This window comes from Anolis sagrei, chromosome 1 (assembly GCF_037176765.1).
Source record: "Anolis sagrei isolate rAnoSag1 chromosome 1, rAnoSag1.mat, whole genome shotgun sequence".
In the NCBI taxonomy this organism is placed as follows: domain Eukaryota; kingdom Metazoa; phylum Chordata; class Lepidosauria; order Squamata; family Dactyloidae; genus Anolis; species Anolis sagrei.
Window position 1 is genome coordinate 192,856,060 of NC_090021.1, and position 20,483 is coordinate 192,876,542.

Genomic DNA, 20,483 nt, shown 5'->3' on the forward strand with positions numbered 1-20,483 from the left:
CTGGGATTGTGAGGCACCAGTAGTCTTTGACAGAAAGCCTTAAAGACCTTGTAAAGCTAAAACTCCTGTGATTCTATTGCTTTGAACCATGGCATTAATTCTACAGTGTAGATGCACTCTTAGACTGTCCTTTTCTTTCTTTTTCCTCTCTCTTCCGGTCTTCCAAAATATGAATATTTTGTGTCACTCCTTTTAAAATGCCAGGGATCATTTTGCAAGCTGCAAATTGTCCACATTATTATTATTTACTGTATTTATACCCTGCCTTTCTCCCCAAGGGGACTCAAGGTAGCTAACAACCACACACTTTGATCAATTTAAAATAGTGGTTCCCAATCTTTTTTTTAAAAAAACGGGGACCACTTTGACCAGGGACCTCTCTCCAATATTAGTACCAAAAGGGTTACAAATCAGTTTTTGGTCAACTTTAGATTTGGTTTGGTATTTTGGGGTGCTGATTCAGAAAATGCATTGGATAGACCACTTCAGCTCTAGTTTCCAATATGCCATCCAGTAGTTGCCATTTGTTTGCTCATAGAAAACCATATTTAATAATCTAGAGCTGATTTGGTAGTAGTAATCTTTCATAGAAAGTTAGCCTCTCCCTTCCCAACATCCCCGTTGCCCTGGCACTATAAGAGGGTTTCATGAAACCAGTTGCTCTTGTTGCAATGGTGTAGTAACGATGAGGCCGCGGACCATATTTTAGTTCTTGCAGACCACTGGTGGAAACCACTGATTTAAAACAAAGCAAATAAAATAAAAATTAAAAACAATTAAATAGTACTGTATGTGTTTGGTTAAAATACAGTTAAAATATAATAAATACAATTTAAAATGCACTTTAAAACACACATAATCCCCCTTCCCCAAATCCCTTATGAATCAGTTCTGATTCATAACTTAAACAATATTGATTAATCATTGTCAAAACTAATCCTTGATTTACAGGTAAAAAGATTATTGTTCTTTTAGGTAATGATACACTAACATATTTGCCCTATTGCAGAAGTGAGAACAGCAGCCCTGTCTGTTAATTTTTCTGGTTAGGGTTGATGGGAATTGTAGGCTTGCAACAAACTGGGGAGCCACAACATATCTTCCAACCGTCCCTATTTGGCAGGGATGTTCACAATTAATCTCATGTCCTCCTACTTGTTAAGATACTTTTAAACTGTGCCAGTTTTTACTTCTTCTCCCATGGTCTCCCTTTGTTCTCAGCCTGCTTCGATGGCTGTAAAATTAGTTCGTGGTGCTAAAGGAGTCTGCACTCAGGAAAATCCTATGTTAACCAATGTTTGCCCACGACCTAGGTGGATAGGAGTTGTAGTAAAAAATATTTGAAGGGTACTTAGGTGCCAATTCCTAGATAAATACAGAGAGTTGGAGAGTAAGCAAACCATTTCCCACCAAAGTCTACAGTGGGGTTAGAACAGTGTTTAGCCAGGAGGATCATGTGACAGGAAATGGCATGCTTGATGCACCAGGAATAAGGAGTTAAAAACTATTCTACTGCTTTGTTGTTAGTATTTTATAATCTTGTGGGTAGGAGCCCCCGGTGGCGCAATGGGTTAAACCCTTGTGCCGGCAGGACTAAAGACCGACAGGTCGGAGGTTCGAATCCGGGAGTTAATGAGCTTCCTCTGTCAGCTCCAGCTCCCCATGCGGGGACCTGAGAGAAGCCTCCCACAAGGAGGATAAAACATCAAAAACATTTGGGCATTCCCTGGGCAACGTCCTCGCAGACAGCCAATTCTCTCACACCAGAAGTGACTTGCAATTTCTCAAGTCACTCCTGACACACCGTGACAAAAAAATATTGTACGGAGTAATGAGCCTTTTCTGTGATTTCGTTGAATGTTGTAAACTGCTGAACTCAAGAAATGCCAGATTGTCATTGTTTTGGTTGACTAGCACACCAGTATTATTTAGATTGTGAAATGTATGAGATCTATGATGATGTATATGTAAAATAATTCTCCTTTCTGCTGAGTGAAATGTGGAAAGAATTAGCATCCCAGCCAACAGACAACAACAGTGTTTTCCCCTGTTATATATCAGTAGTGTGAAATCAGACTTGAAAAATCCATGCAGCTAGGAACTGAAGCAGTTCTGGAGGTGAAGATGCTGAGATGGAGAGCCCATCTGGAATCACTCTGAAACCTCTTTTGAAACCTTTCAAACAAAGTGTTGCTGACCTATATATGTAATACACTTAATGCACATCATATAGATCATTATAGGATTGTATGATGTAATATAAATATAGACTGCCCAAAATCACGAACCTGGCAGATTATGAGTCCAGCTAACCCAGTGTTTTAACACTCAGGAATTTTCTAGACCAGAAAAACCAATCCAGTTTTCTACCCCAGATCCCTCCAACACCCCTAAGTGTCACACCTACTTCACACCTACTTGCACTGACATTGTGTTGCTGGCCACAACTTTCCCTTGTCCAAATTAGGACCACTTTTTTCCTCCTCCTTGAGGCAATCACTAGTCCCAACCAAGCCCAGGCATGAATGCGGTCAACAGGCAGTGGGTAGATTAGGCCCCTCGCCATTGAAAAGACAAAATAAATTGTCTCTTTCTCCGCAAGGATGCCAAAGTACTGCTACTATATTTCCTGCCAAGTGCATCCCTGGCACAGCATACAAAGTCACTTACTCTGAGGCCAGAACAAGGTGTCCAGCCATAAGATTAAAGGTGAAGGGGTCAAGCAGGCTATGCCCTCCTCATCATTGATCTCATGGATCAATGGGTGCCTCATTCAGACCTCAGAGCAAGTGACTTTGCAACCAAATCTCTGCTGGGGAATTGGTTGTCAGGGAAGGCAGCAGCAGTGTTTCACCAACCCCAAAGTTTCTTCGTCTTTTCAACTGTGAGAACCTTGATCTTGCCACCACAAATTTCCACAGGAAGTGGAAGGGCCCCAGGTTGATGTTAAAAACAAAAGCTGAAATATAGCAACTGTGGCCAAAATCTTATCAACTACTAGTTAGCTATACTTAACTAAGTAACTTCTCTTGGTCTAATTTCCCCCTTCCCACTGCCATTCCCCACATCTGGAGACATCATTCACCCATACTTGAAAGAGCTCTTTCTTCCCATGCAGTTGATGCCAGGTAAAGTGAGTTTGGGGAAGTTATGATCATGCAATATCATCACTATAATGACTTAGGGTTATCTGCATAAGGAGGGAGGGGGACATGTCCACCTCAGATCTATTGAGTTCCAGGAGTCTTTGCCTGGAAGACACTGGCCCTGAGACTGGTTCACATATGGCTTGGCATCTTATTCTTATACCAGAGGGATCAACATCAGAGTCAGCAGAGCTTTGGAGATGTGCTTTGGCACATAGACAGCAGCAACCCTGCAGAGAGGGGACAACAAAAATTTGGGTTTGAAGAGGAGAATAATGTGGACAGTAAGAGTACTTCATATTGCTTTATTGCCAGTAGTTGCCACAAATTGATGGATTCAGGGCTGCTGCAGGACAAAATAATCACCTAACACTACATCTGCTCACCCAACAATAATCTAATTCCTAGGTAAACATTGGAGGTGATTAATGCCGTTTTTCTTTGTCCTTTCTGAAAATCCATCCAGGTGCACCAACAACCATTGTCTCACCCAGGGTGGCAGGAATACACCCATTAGCATCCATCAACCTGAACTTTACCCACATTTCTTTCCTCCACGTACCCACCAAGAAACAGCCACAAACTTCAAACTGAGCAATGGCAGTTTATTAAAGTTCCCACCAGTCTGGGAATCTAATCAGCTACAGCAGTAGATGCCATACCCCAACCAATCAGCATGCAGATCATAGTTGGCACCAACTTGCACCAATCCATGCTTGGAGCAGGAAAAGTCCATTGATTGGCCAGCTGTCAAACTTCTTTGCACATATCCACTGACTTTAAATCTGATTTCAGAATGCAGACTCTCCTGACATCCACATTTGGCCAAAGTGAACAAAGCTTCTGATCCTTGCTTTCGCCATGCCTTATTTCAAATTGGAGCTCAGGAATGTCAGGAACTCAAACCCGTGGTTCTTGAGGAGCTGAAATCATATAGAATCATAGAATCAAAGAGTTGGAAGAGACCTCATGGGCCATCCAGTTCAACCCCCTGCCAAGAAGCAGAAATATTGCATCCAAATCACCCCTGACAAATGGCCATCCAGCCTCTGTTTAAAAGCTTCCAAAGAAGGAGCCCCCACCACACTCTGGGGCAGAGAGTTCCACTGCTGAACGGCTCTCACAGTCAGGAAGTTCTTCCTCATGTTCAGATGGAATCTCCTTTCTTGTAGTTTGAAGCCATTGTTCCTTGTCCTAATCTCCATGGAAGCAGTAAACAAGCTTGCTCCCTCCTCCCTGTGGCTTCCTCTCACATATTTATTCATGGCTATCATATCTCCTCTCAGCCTTCTCTTCTTCAGGCTAAACATGCCCAGCTCCTTAAGCCGCTCCTCATGGGGCTTGTTCTCCAGACCCTTGATCATTTTAGTCTCCCTCCTCTGGACACATTCCAGCTTGTCAATATCTCTCTTGAATTGTGGTGCCCAGAATTGGACACAATATTCCAGGTGTGGTCTAATCAAAGCAGAATAGAGAGGTAGCATAACTTCCCTCGATCTAGACACTATGTTCCTATTGATGCAGGCCAAAATCCCATTGGCTTTTTTTGCCGCCACATCACATTGTTGGACTCCAAGATCTTTTTCACACGCACTACTCTCGAGCCAGGCATTGTCCCCCATTCTGTATCTTTGCATTTAGTTTTTTCTGTCTATCAAGATGCAATATCAAGATTGAAATCAGTGGTCACACATTTCTCCCTAGCAAACTAACTCCACCATTAGGGGTGGGCTGCATTTCCAATCCTTGCATTATTTTTGGTCATATGGCACTGTGCAATTTTAAATTTTTCATGCTATTAAATTTATGCTTGCAAATGTGTAGTGGTCGTTTTATTTCTCTTTCTGAGAGGTCACTTTTCTTCTGCAAAAGGAATCACAGCACAGAAAAATGGTATAATTACTGGTTATTTTAATATAACAGTGTCCGGCAGCAGTTTAACTCTTCTTGGTTCTGTGTTTTTGTGGGTACTGGATGCTAAAACGGAGTTATCTTCTGATTATATAAGATGTATACTACCGCCTTATACTGCAGACTGCAGCCAGGAAATCAGGAGATGCTTACTTCTTGGGAGGAGAGCAATGACCAATCTGATAAAATAGTGAAGAGTAGAGACATCACACTGCCAACAAAGACCCACATAGTTAAAGCAATGGTATTCCCCATAGTCACCTACGGATGCAAGAGCTGGACCTTAGGGAAGGCTGAGCGAAGGAAGACAGATGCTTTTGAACTGTGGTGTTGGAGGAAGGTTCTGAGAGTGCCTTGGACTGCGAGAAGATCCAACCAGTCCATACTTCAGGAAATAAAGCCCGACTGCTCACTGGAGGGAAAGATAGTAGAGGCAAAGATGAAGTACTTTGACCACATAATAAGAAAGGAAAGTTTAGAGAAGAGAATTATGCTGGGAAAAATGGAAGGAAAAAGGAAGAGGGGCCGACCAAGGGCAAGGTGGATGGATGGAATCCTTTAAGTGACTGGATTGATCTTGAAGGAGCTGGGGGTGGTGATGGCTGACAGGGAGCTCTGGCGTGGGCTGGTCCATGAAGTCACGAAGAGTTGGAAATGACTGAACAAATGAATAACATCAACAATCCCTTTCTACTCAAAACAGTTTACAGGCAGTCCCCAAGTTACAAACATCCCACTTACCAATGACTACCACCAACTCATCACAGCATTTTAAGTGTGAAGAGGTCCCTAGTTAAGAATGGGGTTAGGACAATAGGAAGTGAGAGAAATCTACTTGTGAAAGAAATTTACTTCTGAAAGAGTTATCATGGAGAAAGGGGGTTTCCACTTAACTTTACCATCAATCCCTATTTCCACAACAAGTCATATTTATTCTCAAATCCAATTATCAACAGGATAGAAAGTGAGGGGCACAAAGGTTCTATTTCCCCTCTTCTCTTAAAAAAGTAAGTATATTTACACACACACACACACACACAGAAAACCCATCAAAATAATTAGGCCAAAGATCTTCTAGGGGCACAAACAGCAAAAATAATGCCACAGGGGTGTTAACCCTTCCCCATGCTATCCAAAGCTTGATATCTATCTATCTATCTATCTATCTATCTATCTATCTATCTATCTATCTATCTATCTATCCATACACACACACACACACACACACACACACACATTTGACTGGAGTTACATCTTAAAATGTACCTGTTCTGACTTACATACAACTTCAACTTAAGAACAAACCAATACAACCTATCTTGTTTGTAACTTGGGGACTGCCAGTATTGGAATGCTGTGTCAGACTACACACTTCCTTCATTAGAATCTCAGTCTATCCAGCTATATATTATCTTCCAGTCCCTTTGAATTAGTGAGGTGCTTTATCAGTCCTGATACATCTTTTGCATGGATTTGGTACAACGTTGGATCAATGGACTTATATTATTTTTATTGCCATGAATGAGTTCTACATAACTCCAGTATCTCACAACAAATTGATCTGAACTGTTCACCCTTGGTAGTACATCAAAAAGGGAAAGATGTATGCATTACACATCAACAAATCTACAAAACGAATTCATATTTCTGAGAGATTCTCATTAAGATCTATTTTACACATGCAAAATGCCTAAAGACTCCTAGGTTCTATTTCCCCTCTTCTCTTACAAAAGAGTAAGTATATTTACACACACACACACACACACACACATATAGAAAACCCATCAAAATAATTAGGCCAAAGATCATCACAAATGGGAGGTTTGCAAAAAATAATTAAAATGCCTGCCTTTTTGAAGCTCCAACTCAATATTCTCGGGAGTGAATTTATAGAGCACATTGGCTGGCTGTGGTTTCGTTCTTTAGAGCATCAATGGAGTTAGAAAGGAGAATTGTTCTAAGTAGAGCAACATACAGAGGTCATTGTTTTGAGTGATTTCTCACAGGAGGGAAGGGAAGAACAAAGTATGTTTGAGCAACTTCACCTCATTAAATCAGCTCAGCAAGTTGCTGGATAATGGTCAGTGGATGGTGGTTTTGATGTCTGCCCATGTAGGGTACCTCCTCACGTTACTGTCAGTGATTGTCAAATATGGCCAGTTGCAGGAGAGAGAGGCTCTGGGAATGGGTCACCGGGAGGTAAAATTAAAGCAGCAACTCTCTTTTCCTTTTTCATGGGGTTGGGGAGTGATACAATATTCTGATAAGAGAGACTCCAGTATTTTGCAGCTAATGATAATGCTCAATTCAAGGGAAAGCAAGAACAAAATTAAGGGCAGGGAAGTTTGCTTTTCTAAAATAGCATCACTATATCGAGTTACAAATGAAGATGGTAGACACTAGTTACCCAAACAACATTTTGGCTGCAATTTGTGCTTAGACTCTAATGATGTGTAGTATTGTGTTAACAAATGTCCTAATGCAATCTCTAATGTAATCTCTAAACTTCTAATGTAATCTTGGGGTGGAATAATGTTAAAGCCTATGCCTTAGCGTGGGTCAAGATTCTGCTTTTATTCAACAGGTGAAAATCATATTAGGCATGTTAAGGAGCATTGCAGGTTCCACATTTTGACAAATTCCACTTTTTCACAGTGCTCTGGTCCTTAATCTATCAAATAAGCAGAGAAAGCCTGTAATATCAATATTTTATTTCTCAAACATGATAATGATAACAGAATGAAATTGCATTTTATAAGAAATCTGCCAAATTGTGGCTAGAAATACCAAACATTAGGAAACATTAGATCATTGGTTCTCAACCTTGCTAATGCCTTGACCCCTTAATGCAGTTCCATATGTTGTGGTGACCCCCAACCATAATATTGTTTGTTGCTACTTGATACATGTCATTTTACTACTGTTATAAATCGTAATGTGACAAAATGGGTATGGAATATATTGTGAGACCATGAAAATGTTTTAAGCCAACCCTCTCAAAGAAATAATAATAATAATAATAATAATAATAATAATTATTATTATTATTATTATTATTATTTGAAACACAACAAGATAAGTCCACAGCAAACAAGATTGCTCTGCTGGCTGTTGTATTGCATCACACATCAGACACTTCCCAAGTGTCTAGGACTGTGAGATGTATCGGGGAATAATGTGTGCAGATCCCAGTAGGGTGGCTTTTTGCAGCTGGCAGATGGTAATCTTGTCAGCGCTGATTGTGTTTAAGTGCAGGCCAAGGTCTTGCATTGTGCCAATCACTACTGGGACCACCTTTACTGGTTTGTGCCAGAGTATTTGCAGTTCGATCTTTAAATCCTCATATCGTGTCAGCTTTTCCAGTTGTTTCTCTTCAATCCTGCTGCCACCTGGATAATGGCGATGATTATGATGATGATTATTATTATGAGAGTGGGGTCCAAGTCTTAACTGAGCCAAGATACTCACTGATTCTCCTTCTATACCGAAAAGCAGATAATCCACATTATCTGCTCTGAACTGGATTATATGAGTTTACACTACTCATATCCTGTTCAGATCAGGTAATCTGGATTTTACATAGCAGTGTAGAAAGGGCCTGAGTGAACTTATATCAGTCACTGTCAGCCTGGCATAGTTTTTGGGATTTTTATAAAGATAAAGTGGGGCAGAGGAGGGGAGCCCTGAATTCCATGTTGAGGTCACTGGATATAAGCCAGAATAGTTATTAAACAGCTACTTTAATAAATCAAAATAAAACTGATGGAAGACAGCTGCAGAAAAAGTTCATAAGCCTTGGTAGGGGAAGTGTGTCAACCATTCCCCATAGGGTAGAATCACAAGAGTAGAACAGCCTTTCCTCAACAGAGAGCATTCTAGATGTGTTGAACTTAAACTCCCATCATACATAGATGGGTGAATAGTGATACAATACATCTGGAAAGCAGTGTGTAAGGATGACTAGTGCTAGATAGAGGACTTTGTTTTCAAAAATCTTTAAGTATATGCAGAATGTGGGGAGAAGATTTCCAATATAATTCAATTGTTTCCACCCCTTCTTGTGAGCATCAAAAGATTTTTAAAGGAAGCAAAACCCTCCGGCATTTTCCTTTCCTCTTTTTGCAAGAGACAATCAGGGCGAATAGGCTTGTTTTGGTTTTAAGAACCATAGATTAAAAGTGTAGTATCATTACAACACAACGGAGAAACACGCTAACAAGAAACATTATGTAATTCCATGAGTGTGCTTTGGGAAGAAAGTCTTGCACAATGCAACAGAATTGGCTTTCTAGTTAAATACGCTTGAGATTGCAGAAAACAAATCCCACCCCAAAGGAATTTCAGTGGAATTGCAGCATATACAAATAAATAATAATAGTTTCTCTTTATTTTCTCAATATAAAACACAGTCTGAATGCAATTAAAATACAATGAATAAAATGTCTGTTATATGTTAGTCATACCAACAACCACAAAAATAGAAGCTATCAAGTCTGCTTTTCTCAGTATAATTTTCTTTGTTCTCTGTAAAATATATATACTAGACTTTTTCTACATCATAAGAATTATTCTAGTGAAAATATGTGGGGTTGTATGTTTAAATGAAGGATGAATGTTCTTTTTAATTAAAGAGCAGCTTGAAGGAGCAGGATAGTGTAAATAGAAGGAAAAAGTGTAGCATACTTTGGTTGCAGAGTGAAACAAATAAATGTTATCAGTCATAATTTTTTAGATATAACACACAGGTTGCTGGTGGAAGGTACGAGGGTTATCCAGAAAGTAAGGTTACAAGGCACATAGCTCTCGCAGGGAATTTTCGCAGGGGAAGTTGGTATCTCTGCCATGTAACGGGAAGCCAGCAAAAGCGAACGAGCAGTGCCAATAGTCAGTAGCTCATCAACTGGCATTGTGGTGAAGGTTAGAGATGAGCGTCCTCATTCCATTTTCCTCCAAGTGCAAAGTTCATGCTGTAATACGCTACCTAAATGCAAAGGGCATGACCGCCACTGCAATTCATTGTGAAATCGTTTCCGTTTATAGAGAGGACATAATGTCAAGACAGCATGTGACAAAATGGGTACGGAATACATTGTGAGACCATGAAGAAACTTCGCAGAACCATCCAAAACAAACGTCGTGGGATGCTGATGGCGGGAGTCTGTCTCCTTCATGACAATGTGCATCCACACACCACTCATGGAACACAAGAGTTGTTGACTTCATTTGGTTGAGATGTTTTAAGCTACCCCTCTCAAAGCCCTCATCTCGCACCCAGTGACTATCATCTGTTCACTAAATTGAAGGAACACCTTGATGGAAAACACTTTTCTGACCACAATGAAGTGAAAATGAATGATTATGTGGAAAAATAATATAATCCCTATGCTACAATCCATGTAAGTTTTATTAAAATATGTTCATTATTTGTATTAAAAAATATTGTAACCTTACTTTCCAGATAACCCTCGTATTTGTATTTTGTGAATTAATCAGTCGTTAAATCACAAGGTGGACGGACTTCTTATTTAATACTTGTAAAACAATTACTGTTTATCTTCATGTATAAGTCAAGACATTTTAGTTAAAAATCAACCCATAAAATTGGGTCAACTTATCTATTTGTCAGTGTAATTACTGTACCTTAATTCTCCCTTCTCTGAGTATAATGGCAAAAGCTGAGATCTTAGTCCATCCTGGGAGACCCTAAACAAAGCACCAACCCCATTTACTTTTTCTGCCATGGTGCTACTTCTGTCTTTTTTGAATGCTTGGGTGGGAAAATAGCCGTGGTAGTTGATCCACTATTTCAGTGCTGGCACTTCCCCTTCTCTGTGAAATGACCCTCAATTTATTCACAGAACATATCAACATTCATAATTTTGGTCCCTAAACCTGCCCTCACATATACATAAAGTTGACTTATACACGAGCACATACAGTACATTCAAGTAACAGTCAGTTGGCTTGAACAAAACAAAATAAGGAAGAGACCCTATCTTATGTGGAAAACTAGAATGAAAACAGGGACATCTTATTCAATGGATGTAGTATGCCATGAGAGAGGTCCATCCTACCCCAGCCAACCCCACTTATTGGTTTCATGAGAGGTAGTGTCTTTACATTGAGTAGCTCCTTTGGGAAGATTCCTATCAAAGGTCATCTGCTCTCACATTCAGTGTCAGATATCTCAAGAACAACAATCGACATGTCATTTTCCTGTAGTGAGACTACATGCTGCATTCTATAAAAAAATAAAAAAAGCAAAGCCTATTTTTCCGTGAAGCATCAGTGGGCTTTTTTCTGTTGTGTTCCAGTTCCCTTTGATTTCTCTCTATTTTGTTTGCCAACATTGTGTCGGTGAGATTTTTTTGAGTGGCTGACTTTTATCCATTCACCGTCGGTGACTTTGCTTTCTTCTTCTTCTGTTTTGAGTTTACTTTCAATCTTCAAGGGCATCCCTGGTATTGACCTGGGCTGCTGGTGGTAATGAGAGTGCTTCCTGTCATGTGACCGTGGCTGATGTTGGTTTGGGCTGAATACTGACTGGGAAGTCCTGTAAAATTTCTCAGTGTTCCTAGCTGTTGCATTTGCACCAGTTGAACCTCGACCAAAACGCCTTCCTGTTACCGCCATGCTGGGAGAGGCACTGCTGTGATAGCCATTCCTACTTTTAGCCTTGGACCTGTCTCTTTCTGAAGGGCTATCAGAAGCTGCACTGGAGGTGCTACTTCCCTTTGAATTTAGATGTAAAGATGATAAATATGGTGTGGGCGAAGAGTTTCTCGACTGATTTAGAGAAGTAACCTGGTAGGTCACAGGAACCTGGATGCGCCTCACAGCGGCAGCATAAGTGCCTTGATCCTGAAGGTAGGGTAGAAATAGTGTGGTGTTGGGGCTGTGAGGACGGGAATGTTGGAGGGAAGGACTGTTGGTCACATGACGCATTTTCAGTGCCTTCATCCACTGGCAGTCAATACCTGAAACAAAATCAGAGGAAGCATCAGTCTGAATTCCAGATAACGTCCACATTTTGAAGGAAATACCAATATTATGCTTGTAATTGACATAAAATCTGATGACTTCTGGATGTTTTTTGCTTTTACTCAAATACTACTGTTTGGGAAATAACAGTAGTAACAGTATGTGCACTTGTATTCTAACCATTTTATTTCCAAGGACACTGCAGATCCCCAAACTGACTTTAGCTGAGGTCTAGATTTGACACTCAAAAACCTGGGTTCTGTTTTCAAAGATTCCACTACTGGCTATTCTAACAGCAGTTGTTGGTTTATTCTAGGAATGTAAGAACACATCTACACTAGCCACTTATGTCAGTGTAGGGGTGGATCAACCCAGTGGAGGCTAAATGCCACATGGAGCTGATCTGGGTCAAGCTAACTCAGCAGAAAATCCAAAACCTGAGCCAGGATTCAGGCTATTCTCTTGGTTCAGGACTGTCAAAATAGTTGGACTGCTTCCTAAGCTGAACCAGCAAAAGCTATATTGACAACCATCCTGCACTCCCAAGCTCAGGTGGCTGGAGAATGAAGGATGGCAATTTCCTCCCATGAACTGCCTCTATGTCATGGCTGGTGTCAGCCGCAACACGCACACCTACTTTCCAGTGGGCAGGCTGGTAGGCTTCTGCTAGACTAAAGGGCTTGCTAGGAGGTGAAGGGGGAGTGGGGAGGACTTCTGCCAGCCACAACATGACGGTAGGCCCTCTCCCGGTGGCACTAAACTCTTTGCTGACTAAGAGGTAGCGTAGGGAGTCCCTATTGAATGGCAAATGCACAATTCAGCACCTGCGATGCCAAATCAAACCCACGTAGAACCGCCATAAGTCTTCACTACGTATTTCTCCAAGATAGCAATGAGTACTTTTAGCTATTTTCTTCCAATTGCAAAAAAAACCCTTCAAAAACCATGCAGTTTTTGAACTCAAAACTTGCACTGTGAAAAATTCACATTCGGTTGTTTTGTATGGAAAGCAACATTTTCTGTGCATGAAGTGGCATTTTCATTGTGGAAAATAATATTTCAATACAGAAATATTAATTTCTGCACAAAAATTGCTGTCTTTATGTAAATCAAGCATGTACAAATTTTATACAGAAATACATCCTCAACTGCAAGTCCCTGATTTCTATGCATGGAAAACAGCATTTTCTGCACAGTAATTAATATTTCTACATTGAAGTATTATTTTTTACACAAAAAGGTCTTTCTACACAAAATAACCACATGTGAATATATTCCAGAAAAAAAAATCCATATTGCAAAGGTTCTAATCAGTCTATGATTTTCTCAGAAAAACCAGTGAGGATTATGGGAGTTGTAATACAAAGCCATTTGGACGGCCACAGCTGTTTATCTCTGCTTTAAATAAAGACTTTCCAACCCTCATTACATTAATGCAGCCATTGTTGTTGTTGTTGTTGTTGTTGTTGTTCCTGGTGCCATTACTACTACTGCTTTTGTTTTTGTTGTTTGTGGGTATATCCCATCTTAAAGTTTTGACCTACTTGAGTTGGATCTGCTCCGCGGGTTGCCTTCTGAGTTTGGGAGCGACGTCTGTATTTTAAGCTCAATGGATTTCACCTCATCCTGAGGTTTTATTTGACTCCACTGCAATAGCTGGATATGTTTGGTGAACCTTGGAATCCTGACATCATTCTGTTCAAGCAAAATAAACAAGCTATCAGTCTCAAAGAAAAATGGAAATATCACAACACCTGGGCAGTGCTCGTCCAAACGTTTCATGTACACTTGTGAAACCAATGGTACTTCAACTTCATAGGCTGTGGTTGCCTGATATCACCTTCCAGTCTTATCTCAAAGGTGTCCAACTAAACTGAAGGCAATTTTCACTTTCTCCCTTCTCTCCATCCCTCATCCCCTCCTCCAACAAACAGTGATCTGAACAAGGGCAATATTTTAATGGTTGTCTTTTAACAAGATTATTTGGTAACTATGAGATCATGTCGTGCTTCACATAAATAATCTCCCCAACGAGAGGAGGTTGGCACTAAGGAGACATTGTTGCTGGGGTTCCCTTGTGGTAGCTTGCCTACAGTTGCTACCTCTTTAATCCTGCAGTCGGGCTCTGATTCCTGCAAGGAGCTGCCGTCTGAAAGAAACCTAGGGTTATTCTTCCTGTTAACAGAAGCTACTTCTGTTCTTCACTTCTGAGGCACGCGAGGTCCAGCATTTTGCTATACCATTCGCTCACTGCTTGAATCCATGCCATAGGATAGAGCTGAAATTTCAATTATTAGACTCAGTGTGAAATACCCCATTGGTTTTTTTGAAACACTTTTTGTAAGTATCCAAAAACCAACTCACACAAAGGCTAATTTCCATCCTATTATACAAGACTAAATTGCTTCTAGATTTTATTTTATGTTTTCTCCTTGCCCTTTCCCTTCTCCTGTCGTTCCTCTGCTCTGCTAATTAGCGTTTTGCCAAGAAGGTAAGAAAGGTGGGCTCTCCAACAAACACCACCTATGCCGTCTGTTTCTCAAAGTAAAAAAAAAAAACTTTTAAAACTTAAGCGAGTCAATGCTCCCAGCTAGCTGTCCGTGGTTTCTGAAGACAGCATTCAGGTTTGCATATGCAGTTGGTAGTTTAACATTAATTGCAACATTTCACCTTCTCTACAGTGGGTAACAGAGTTTAAAAATTCTCACTACTCATTATTATACTGATAAAAGGCCTGAATAGCCCCCTGCTAAAAAAATTAAATAATCTTACCTCATATGTTACTATACATTCCACAGTCTCATCTGTCTGTATTCCCACAACCCATCTCTCCATCACAAATGGTGGCTGAAAAAAAGAAGTATAGTTTGTTTTTGTTACTTTCGTTATATATTATTTTTCTTATTTTGGGCCTATCGTACTAATTACCTGGCAACCCCTACTTTTTCCACTATATTTTCTTCAAAAACAAATGAAGAAAGAAACAAAAGCGAAAGCACCAATTGACGAAAGAAGGATAATTAGATAATGTTAGCTTCTGGCCAAAATGGGCCTGTAGTCCATCTCATCCACATGCCATCAATGATAATATTATTTCTTCACCTGTAATTTTTTATCTGCAACCCTTCACCTGTTTATTATTTGATACTAAGACCTTGGTTAGGATGGCATAACAAGGTCCTTGGTATTGCTTTAGCTTTGATGGGATCACACAACACTCAGACCTAAGTTCAGAAGTATGACTAGGAGGCATATAAGGTTTGGAGACACTCCCTGGTAGATTTTGATTCAATGGATGATGTTATTTTTCCTGCTGATTTGATGATTTTTCATGCTTTAATCCTCCTCCTCATTCTGCCAAGCCAGGCTCTTGAACTGTGCTTGAAAGTCCTGTCCTGAGTACCACTACCTTAGTTTTCTCACGGGAGCGACATACAAGGAGCATACAACTCCCTGGTTATACCAGCTCCACTGGCTGCCAGTCTGCTACCGAGCACAATTCAAAGTGCTGGCTTTAGCCTATAAAGCCATAAACATCTCTGGCCCAGCTTACCTGTCCGAATGTATCTCTCTCTATGAACCAACTTGGAGGTTAAGATTGTCTGGGGAGGCCCTGCTCTCGGTCCCACCTCCTTTGCAGGTGCAGTTGGTGGGGACGAGAGACAAGGCCTTCTCAGTGGTGGCCCCTTGGCTATGGAACTCCTTCCCCAGCAAATTCAAGTCAGTCCTGACCTTCAGAAAGCAAGTAAAAACATGGCTCTGGGACCAAGCCTTTGGCCAACAGTGTAGTGAAAGTTGAAAATGTGTAATAACAACTGGAGCGGCTTTTTTTTTTACTATGATCTTGGATTGTATGGTTTTAACAATGTGTTTAAATTGTTATATGGCTCTTAAATTTATGTTTTAATGTATATGTTGATTTTATTTCATTGTTGACATGGCATTGAATTATTGCTGTTATGAGGCCACTGAGTCCCCTTTGGGGTTGAGAAGGGTGGGGTACAAATACTGTAAATAAATTAAAAAAATTACTGCATAATTATGGTGCATGAACCAGTATACACCGGAATAGCTCTTCTTTCCGATACTTCATGAAAAGAGTGGTCACTTTCCAAATTTTTCCCTGACCAGACTTTTTTGTTCAGTAAAAATAGATCTTACATTGGCCTTATGACTCACCCAACAACTCCTGACCCACAGTAGGACTCCTGTATCCATGGGATCAGTATCCACATGTTCAAGAAAATACGTCCTCTCTACTCATTTTAAAGTTCCTACAGCATGTCTCTATGGTATTCTTGGGCCATATGTTCTTATTTCAATAGGGTTCACTATTATCCACATTTTTGTGCATCTGTGTGAAGTTGGAGAATTATATCCCATAGATATGGGGGTCATAGTGTGTGTGTGTGTGTGGGCTATAGCGCTTAGTTGTAGGACATTCTGCTAACACATCTCCAACTCTCAACTCAGCCCCATGCAGGAAAGTTCTAGTAACTGCTATACATCAAGAGTGGAAATTATGTGATTCTCCAGGTATTGTTGAATTGGAATTCTCATCAAACCTAGCTAAGGCTGGTGAGGAATGCTACCAGTTGCAGTAGAAGTACCCTGCAAGGCTCACTCAGTTCCTACTTGTATCATAAATCAATAAAGGAACATGCCACCAGTTGTAGATCAGTACTGTTTAAACTGCAGCAATAAAACCAACATGTCCCAATAGATTTTTTGTTGAACAATACTCTATTAAATTGTTTTTCCAATGTTAAATCTCCAGATTTTCTGCCAATACTTCAAATATGCCACAGGGAATGAGTAAATGAATTGTGAGGGTAAGTATCCCATGGCCTTTTCCATGCATCCTGCTTCTTCTGCACTAAACCCAAAAGAGTGTCTAACTTTCACCTGTAATTTTCTATCTGCAACCCTTCACCTGTTTATTATTTGATACTAAGACCTTGGTTAGGATGGCATAACAAGGTCCTTGGTATTGCTTTAGCTTTGATGGGATCACACAACACTCAGACCTAAGTTCAGAAGTATGACTAGGAGGCATATAAGGTTTGGAGACACTCCCTGGTAGATTTTGATTCAATGAATGATGTTATTTTTCCTGCTGATTTGATGATTTTTCATGCTTTAATCATAACTTTGTTTACACTGCCACACAAAGTCGTTTTTATTCAACTGGTCTTTTGTCAGTGGGTGATAGATACTACTTAAAAAACAATTTGCCTTTGAATGTCTGAGTTCTATTTTGTACAAACTGGAACCCTTGAAATTAATCCACTTTATGAGACTAGGGTTTAACAAGTCCCATTGATGTCAGTGGGTCTACTTTACCTGTGACTACAGCAGATTCAACCCAAATTGATTTTAAGTCAATTGTGTTTTAATATGAGAATTTGTTTAGTTATGCTTTAGTAAGTTTTCAGACAGGTAGATATGTTAGACTACTTCAAGATAAAAAATTGGGAAAGAAGGGAGAGTAGGCAATCTCTTATAACAGGCATGGGCAAACTAAGGCCTGGGGACTGGATGTGGCCCCCTGGGCACTTACCTCAGGCCTTCCTCATTTTCCCTGTCTTCTTGGCATAAGGGACATAGCGGCACGTCGCATCCTTATGCCAAAAAGATGGGGGAGGCAGGCACACAGCAGCTAAAAATCGTATGGAGCGGTGCAAGTAGTCCCATTCTTATGCCGGGAGGACAGCTCAAGGAAGGCACTTTGGTGACTGAGAGCCCTCCGGTGCACTCTCAGCTGCAGTCTGTCTTGCCCTCCTCCTGGCATAATACCAAGAGGACCCCCGAGGACCGGGGCAGTCGCTGCGTGCCCTACCTTCCTTCCAGCCTAAGGATGGGGCAAACAGCCTCATCCTTATGCTTGGAGGACAACCTGAGGATGACCCAGGCCCTGCCCTCCTCTCTTGCAGGCCTGCCATGCCCAGCATGCAAACACCCAGCCGGACCAACCATGCAGCCCCAAGGCAAAAAAGTCTTCCTATGCCTGTCCTATAATAGATGCACTTTATATATTACTAGCTGTACCCGGCCACGCATTGCTGTGGCCCTCAGAAAAAAGAATTTGCAGACATGAAGCAATCTGGGCTAGGGACCTCCTCCCACCAAAGGTTTCCTGCTGGCTAGTAGAAGCCAGGTTGTTAAACTGCAAGGTGGTATGGAAAATAAAGTAATGAGAAGTAGCCACTGAAGCTGCAAGGCTTTTCAGTTATATTCATGCTGGCCAAAACACTCAAAAAAGCCTCTTTGAAACAGAGGCTGGGTGGCCATCTGTTGGGGGTGCTTTGAATGTGATTTTCCTGCTTCTTCACAGAATGGGGTTGGCCTGGATGGCCCACCAGATGTCTTCCAACTCTAGGACTCTCTGATTCTATATTCTCTCTTCCTTTCACCAAGTGGGAGAGTTGCTGGCCTTCTCATGGTTCGCATCCTCCCTTCACCCAACCGGGGGGGGGGGGTGTTGTGCAGCCACTCCTGCAGTCAGGCTTGCCTTGCAATCCTCTGGTCTTGGGGGAAGAGTTGCCTGGTAGCCACGTGGGCCTCATGGAGCTGCTGTGGTGGCTCCAGCTGCTGCCCGGGCTTGACTCACCAAGCCCCCATCCCTCCATTGGGCCAGGCCTTCTCCTTCCTTCCCTCTTTCCTTTCCTCAATCCCCCCCCCCCTCTCCAAAAGTTAAAAGGACTATGCCTTCCTGCATGGAAAGGGACTCCATGGCAAGGCTTATCTTCCCTCACAACGGTTGGTGCTTCATTCTTCTCGCGCAATGGGGAAAGGGGCTTTTGCGCATGCTCTGTAAGGCATTTTCCTTTTTGGGGAGTTTTAAGTTATTTCCCCTTCATTTTTTTATGGTTTTTTGTTTAAAAGACATAGATCGGATTAGAATGTGTTTTGCTGCCAAATTTGGTGTCAATTCGTCCAGTAGTTTTTGAGTTATGTTAATACCACAAATGAACATTACATTTTTATTTATATAGATTTTCACTATACATTGTATATGCATTTTCTTGTAATACGTGTTCTTGTATGTATTTTGATAGGTTAATTGTATCATGAAATTTAGGAAAGCAAAAGTATTTCAGTATACTTATTGATTGATCAATATTAGAATTTGTTTAGTTATGTTTTAATATTACAATTTATATTTATTTTAAAAATGGCTGAGTCTCCGATAGGCTAAGAAAGACGGTATACAAGTATAGTAAATAAATAATCTTTTTTCTTAGTCTTCTGTTGAGTGAGCTTGATCGTCAATTTTGGAACAAGGGAAGTTAGAAATCAAATATATAGATAACTAAATACAGGGTTAGTCAAAATGAATAGGCCAATAAGAAAATTAATTGTATTACTTATTGGCCTATTCATTTTGACTAACCCTGTATAACAGGCGAGCATACACTGGAGTCTGAAAAATCAGTTGTAGCTTTTTACAGTGGAGGCAAAGCTGATCTGCATTTGGATCTTAAATAAAATAAAAACTCATCCAATATTAGAAATAATAGTGATTATAGATCCGGTTAATGACTTGTCCTCACTAAAAGCATAATTTTGTTCCCTACCCCATATCTATAATACAAATTAGGTTTGGAAACTTTATTTCTGAACACTTAAAACATAAAAAATCTTAATGATATAGAAATGGTCTGTACACAGAGTGTTGCATTCTTGACTTTATTACGGAACCAGGAAAACACGCATTTTAACTGTAATATCAGGTCTTGACATCACTTCATTATTAGAATGATTGAAAAGGGAATGTTTAACTAAAAAAATCTATTATGATACAAATGTGCAAAAAGAGTAGGGGGGAATCTTAAAAGCTTCTTTCCAAATGAGTTTCTACAGGCATAAAAGTCTGCTGCTGTGGTATTTTACTACCTTTGTTTGAGATTTCGGCAGTCACAAAAGCTTCAGACCCATAAACAGAACCTTACCTTTGTCATCTTTAAAATCTCTGCATCAGGTAGGTTAGTGCTAAATGTCACATCTTTTATGTACGTTATTGCAATCTCGTCCCCATCCATCTCCATATACATTTTCCATTTACAGTCCTGATGTTGAAAAGAAAATTGAAAAAGTAAGAATCGGAAACAAGAACAATACAAGTCTCTCTCTACAGGTGAAACCCTGTTATGCCTTAATAGCTTTATATATTGTAGGAATAAAACTGTATAAAATTAAATTTATTTGAATGTGAAATTAGTATTAAAATTAATAGTTTTTAAATCATTCTGGGAATTACCAGTTATATAATGGTCTCAAGCCTGAAGTAACATGTAATGAGAAAAGCTGGAAAAGGCTACTCTTTCTGCTACAGGATTAACAACAAAAAGCTTACAACCAAAGTTGAAAATAACAGTTTGCCAGGATTACCAGTAGCTTCCATGGAAGCTTTAAAGCAGTGATCCCTAATCTTTTTTTTTTTTT

General features: G+C 40.3%; 1 protein-coding gene across 2 annotated transcripts in view; it reads right to left on the bottom strand.

The window, feature by feature from the left end:
* Positions 1–7,782: 7,782 nt before the first annotated feature.
* The window catches only part of MAP3K20 (mitogen-activated protein kinase kinase kinase 20), a 117,917-nt gene continuing 105,216 nt past the window's right edge, over positions 7,783–20,483 (bottom strand). For both annotated transcript variants that reach the window (XM_060779216.2, XM_067471487.1), the window contains exons 17-20: positions 19,991–20,107; positions 14,811–14,885; positions 13,583–13,733; positions 7,783–12,034 (exon numbers count right to left, since the gene is read on the bottom strand). In XM_060779216.2, coding sequence (XP_060635199.2) covers positions 11,343–12,034; positions 13,583–13,733; positions 14,811–14,885; positions 19,991–20,107 — 1,035 coding nt within the window. In that variant the 3' untranslated portion in view covers positions 7,783–11,342. The remainder of the gene's footprint in view (positions 12,035–13,582; positions 13,734–14,810; positions 14,886–19,990; positions 20,108–20,483) is intronic.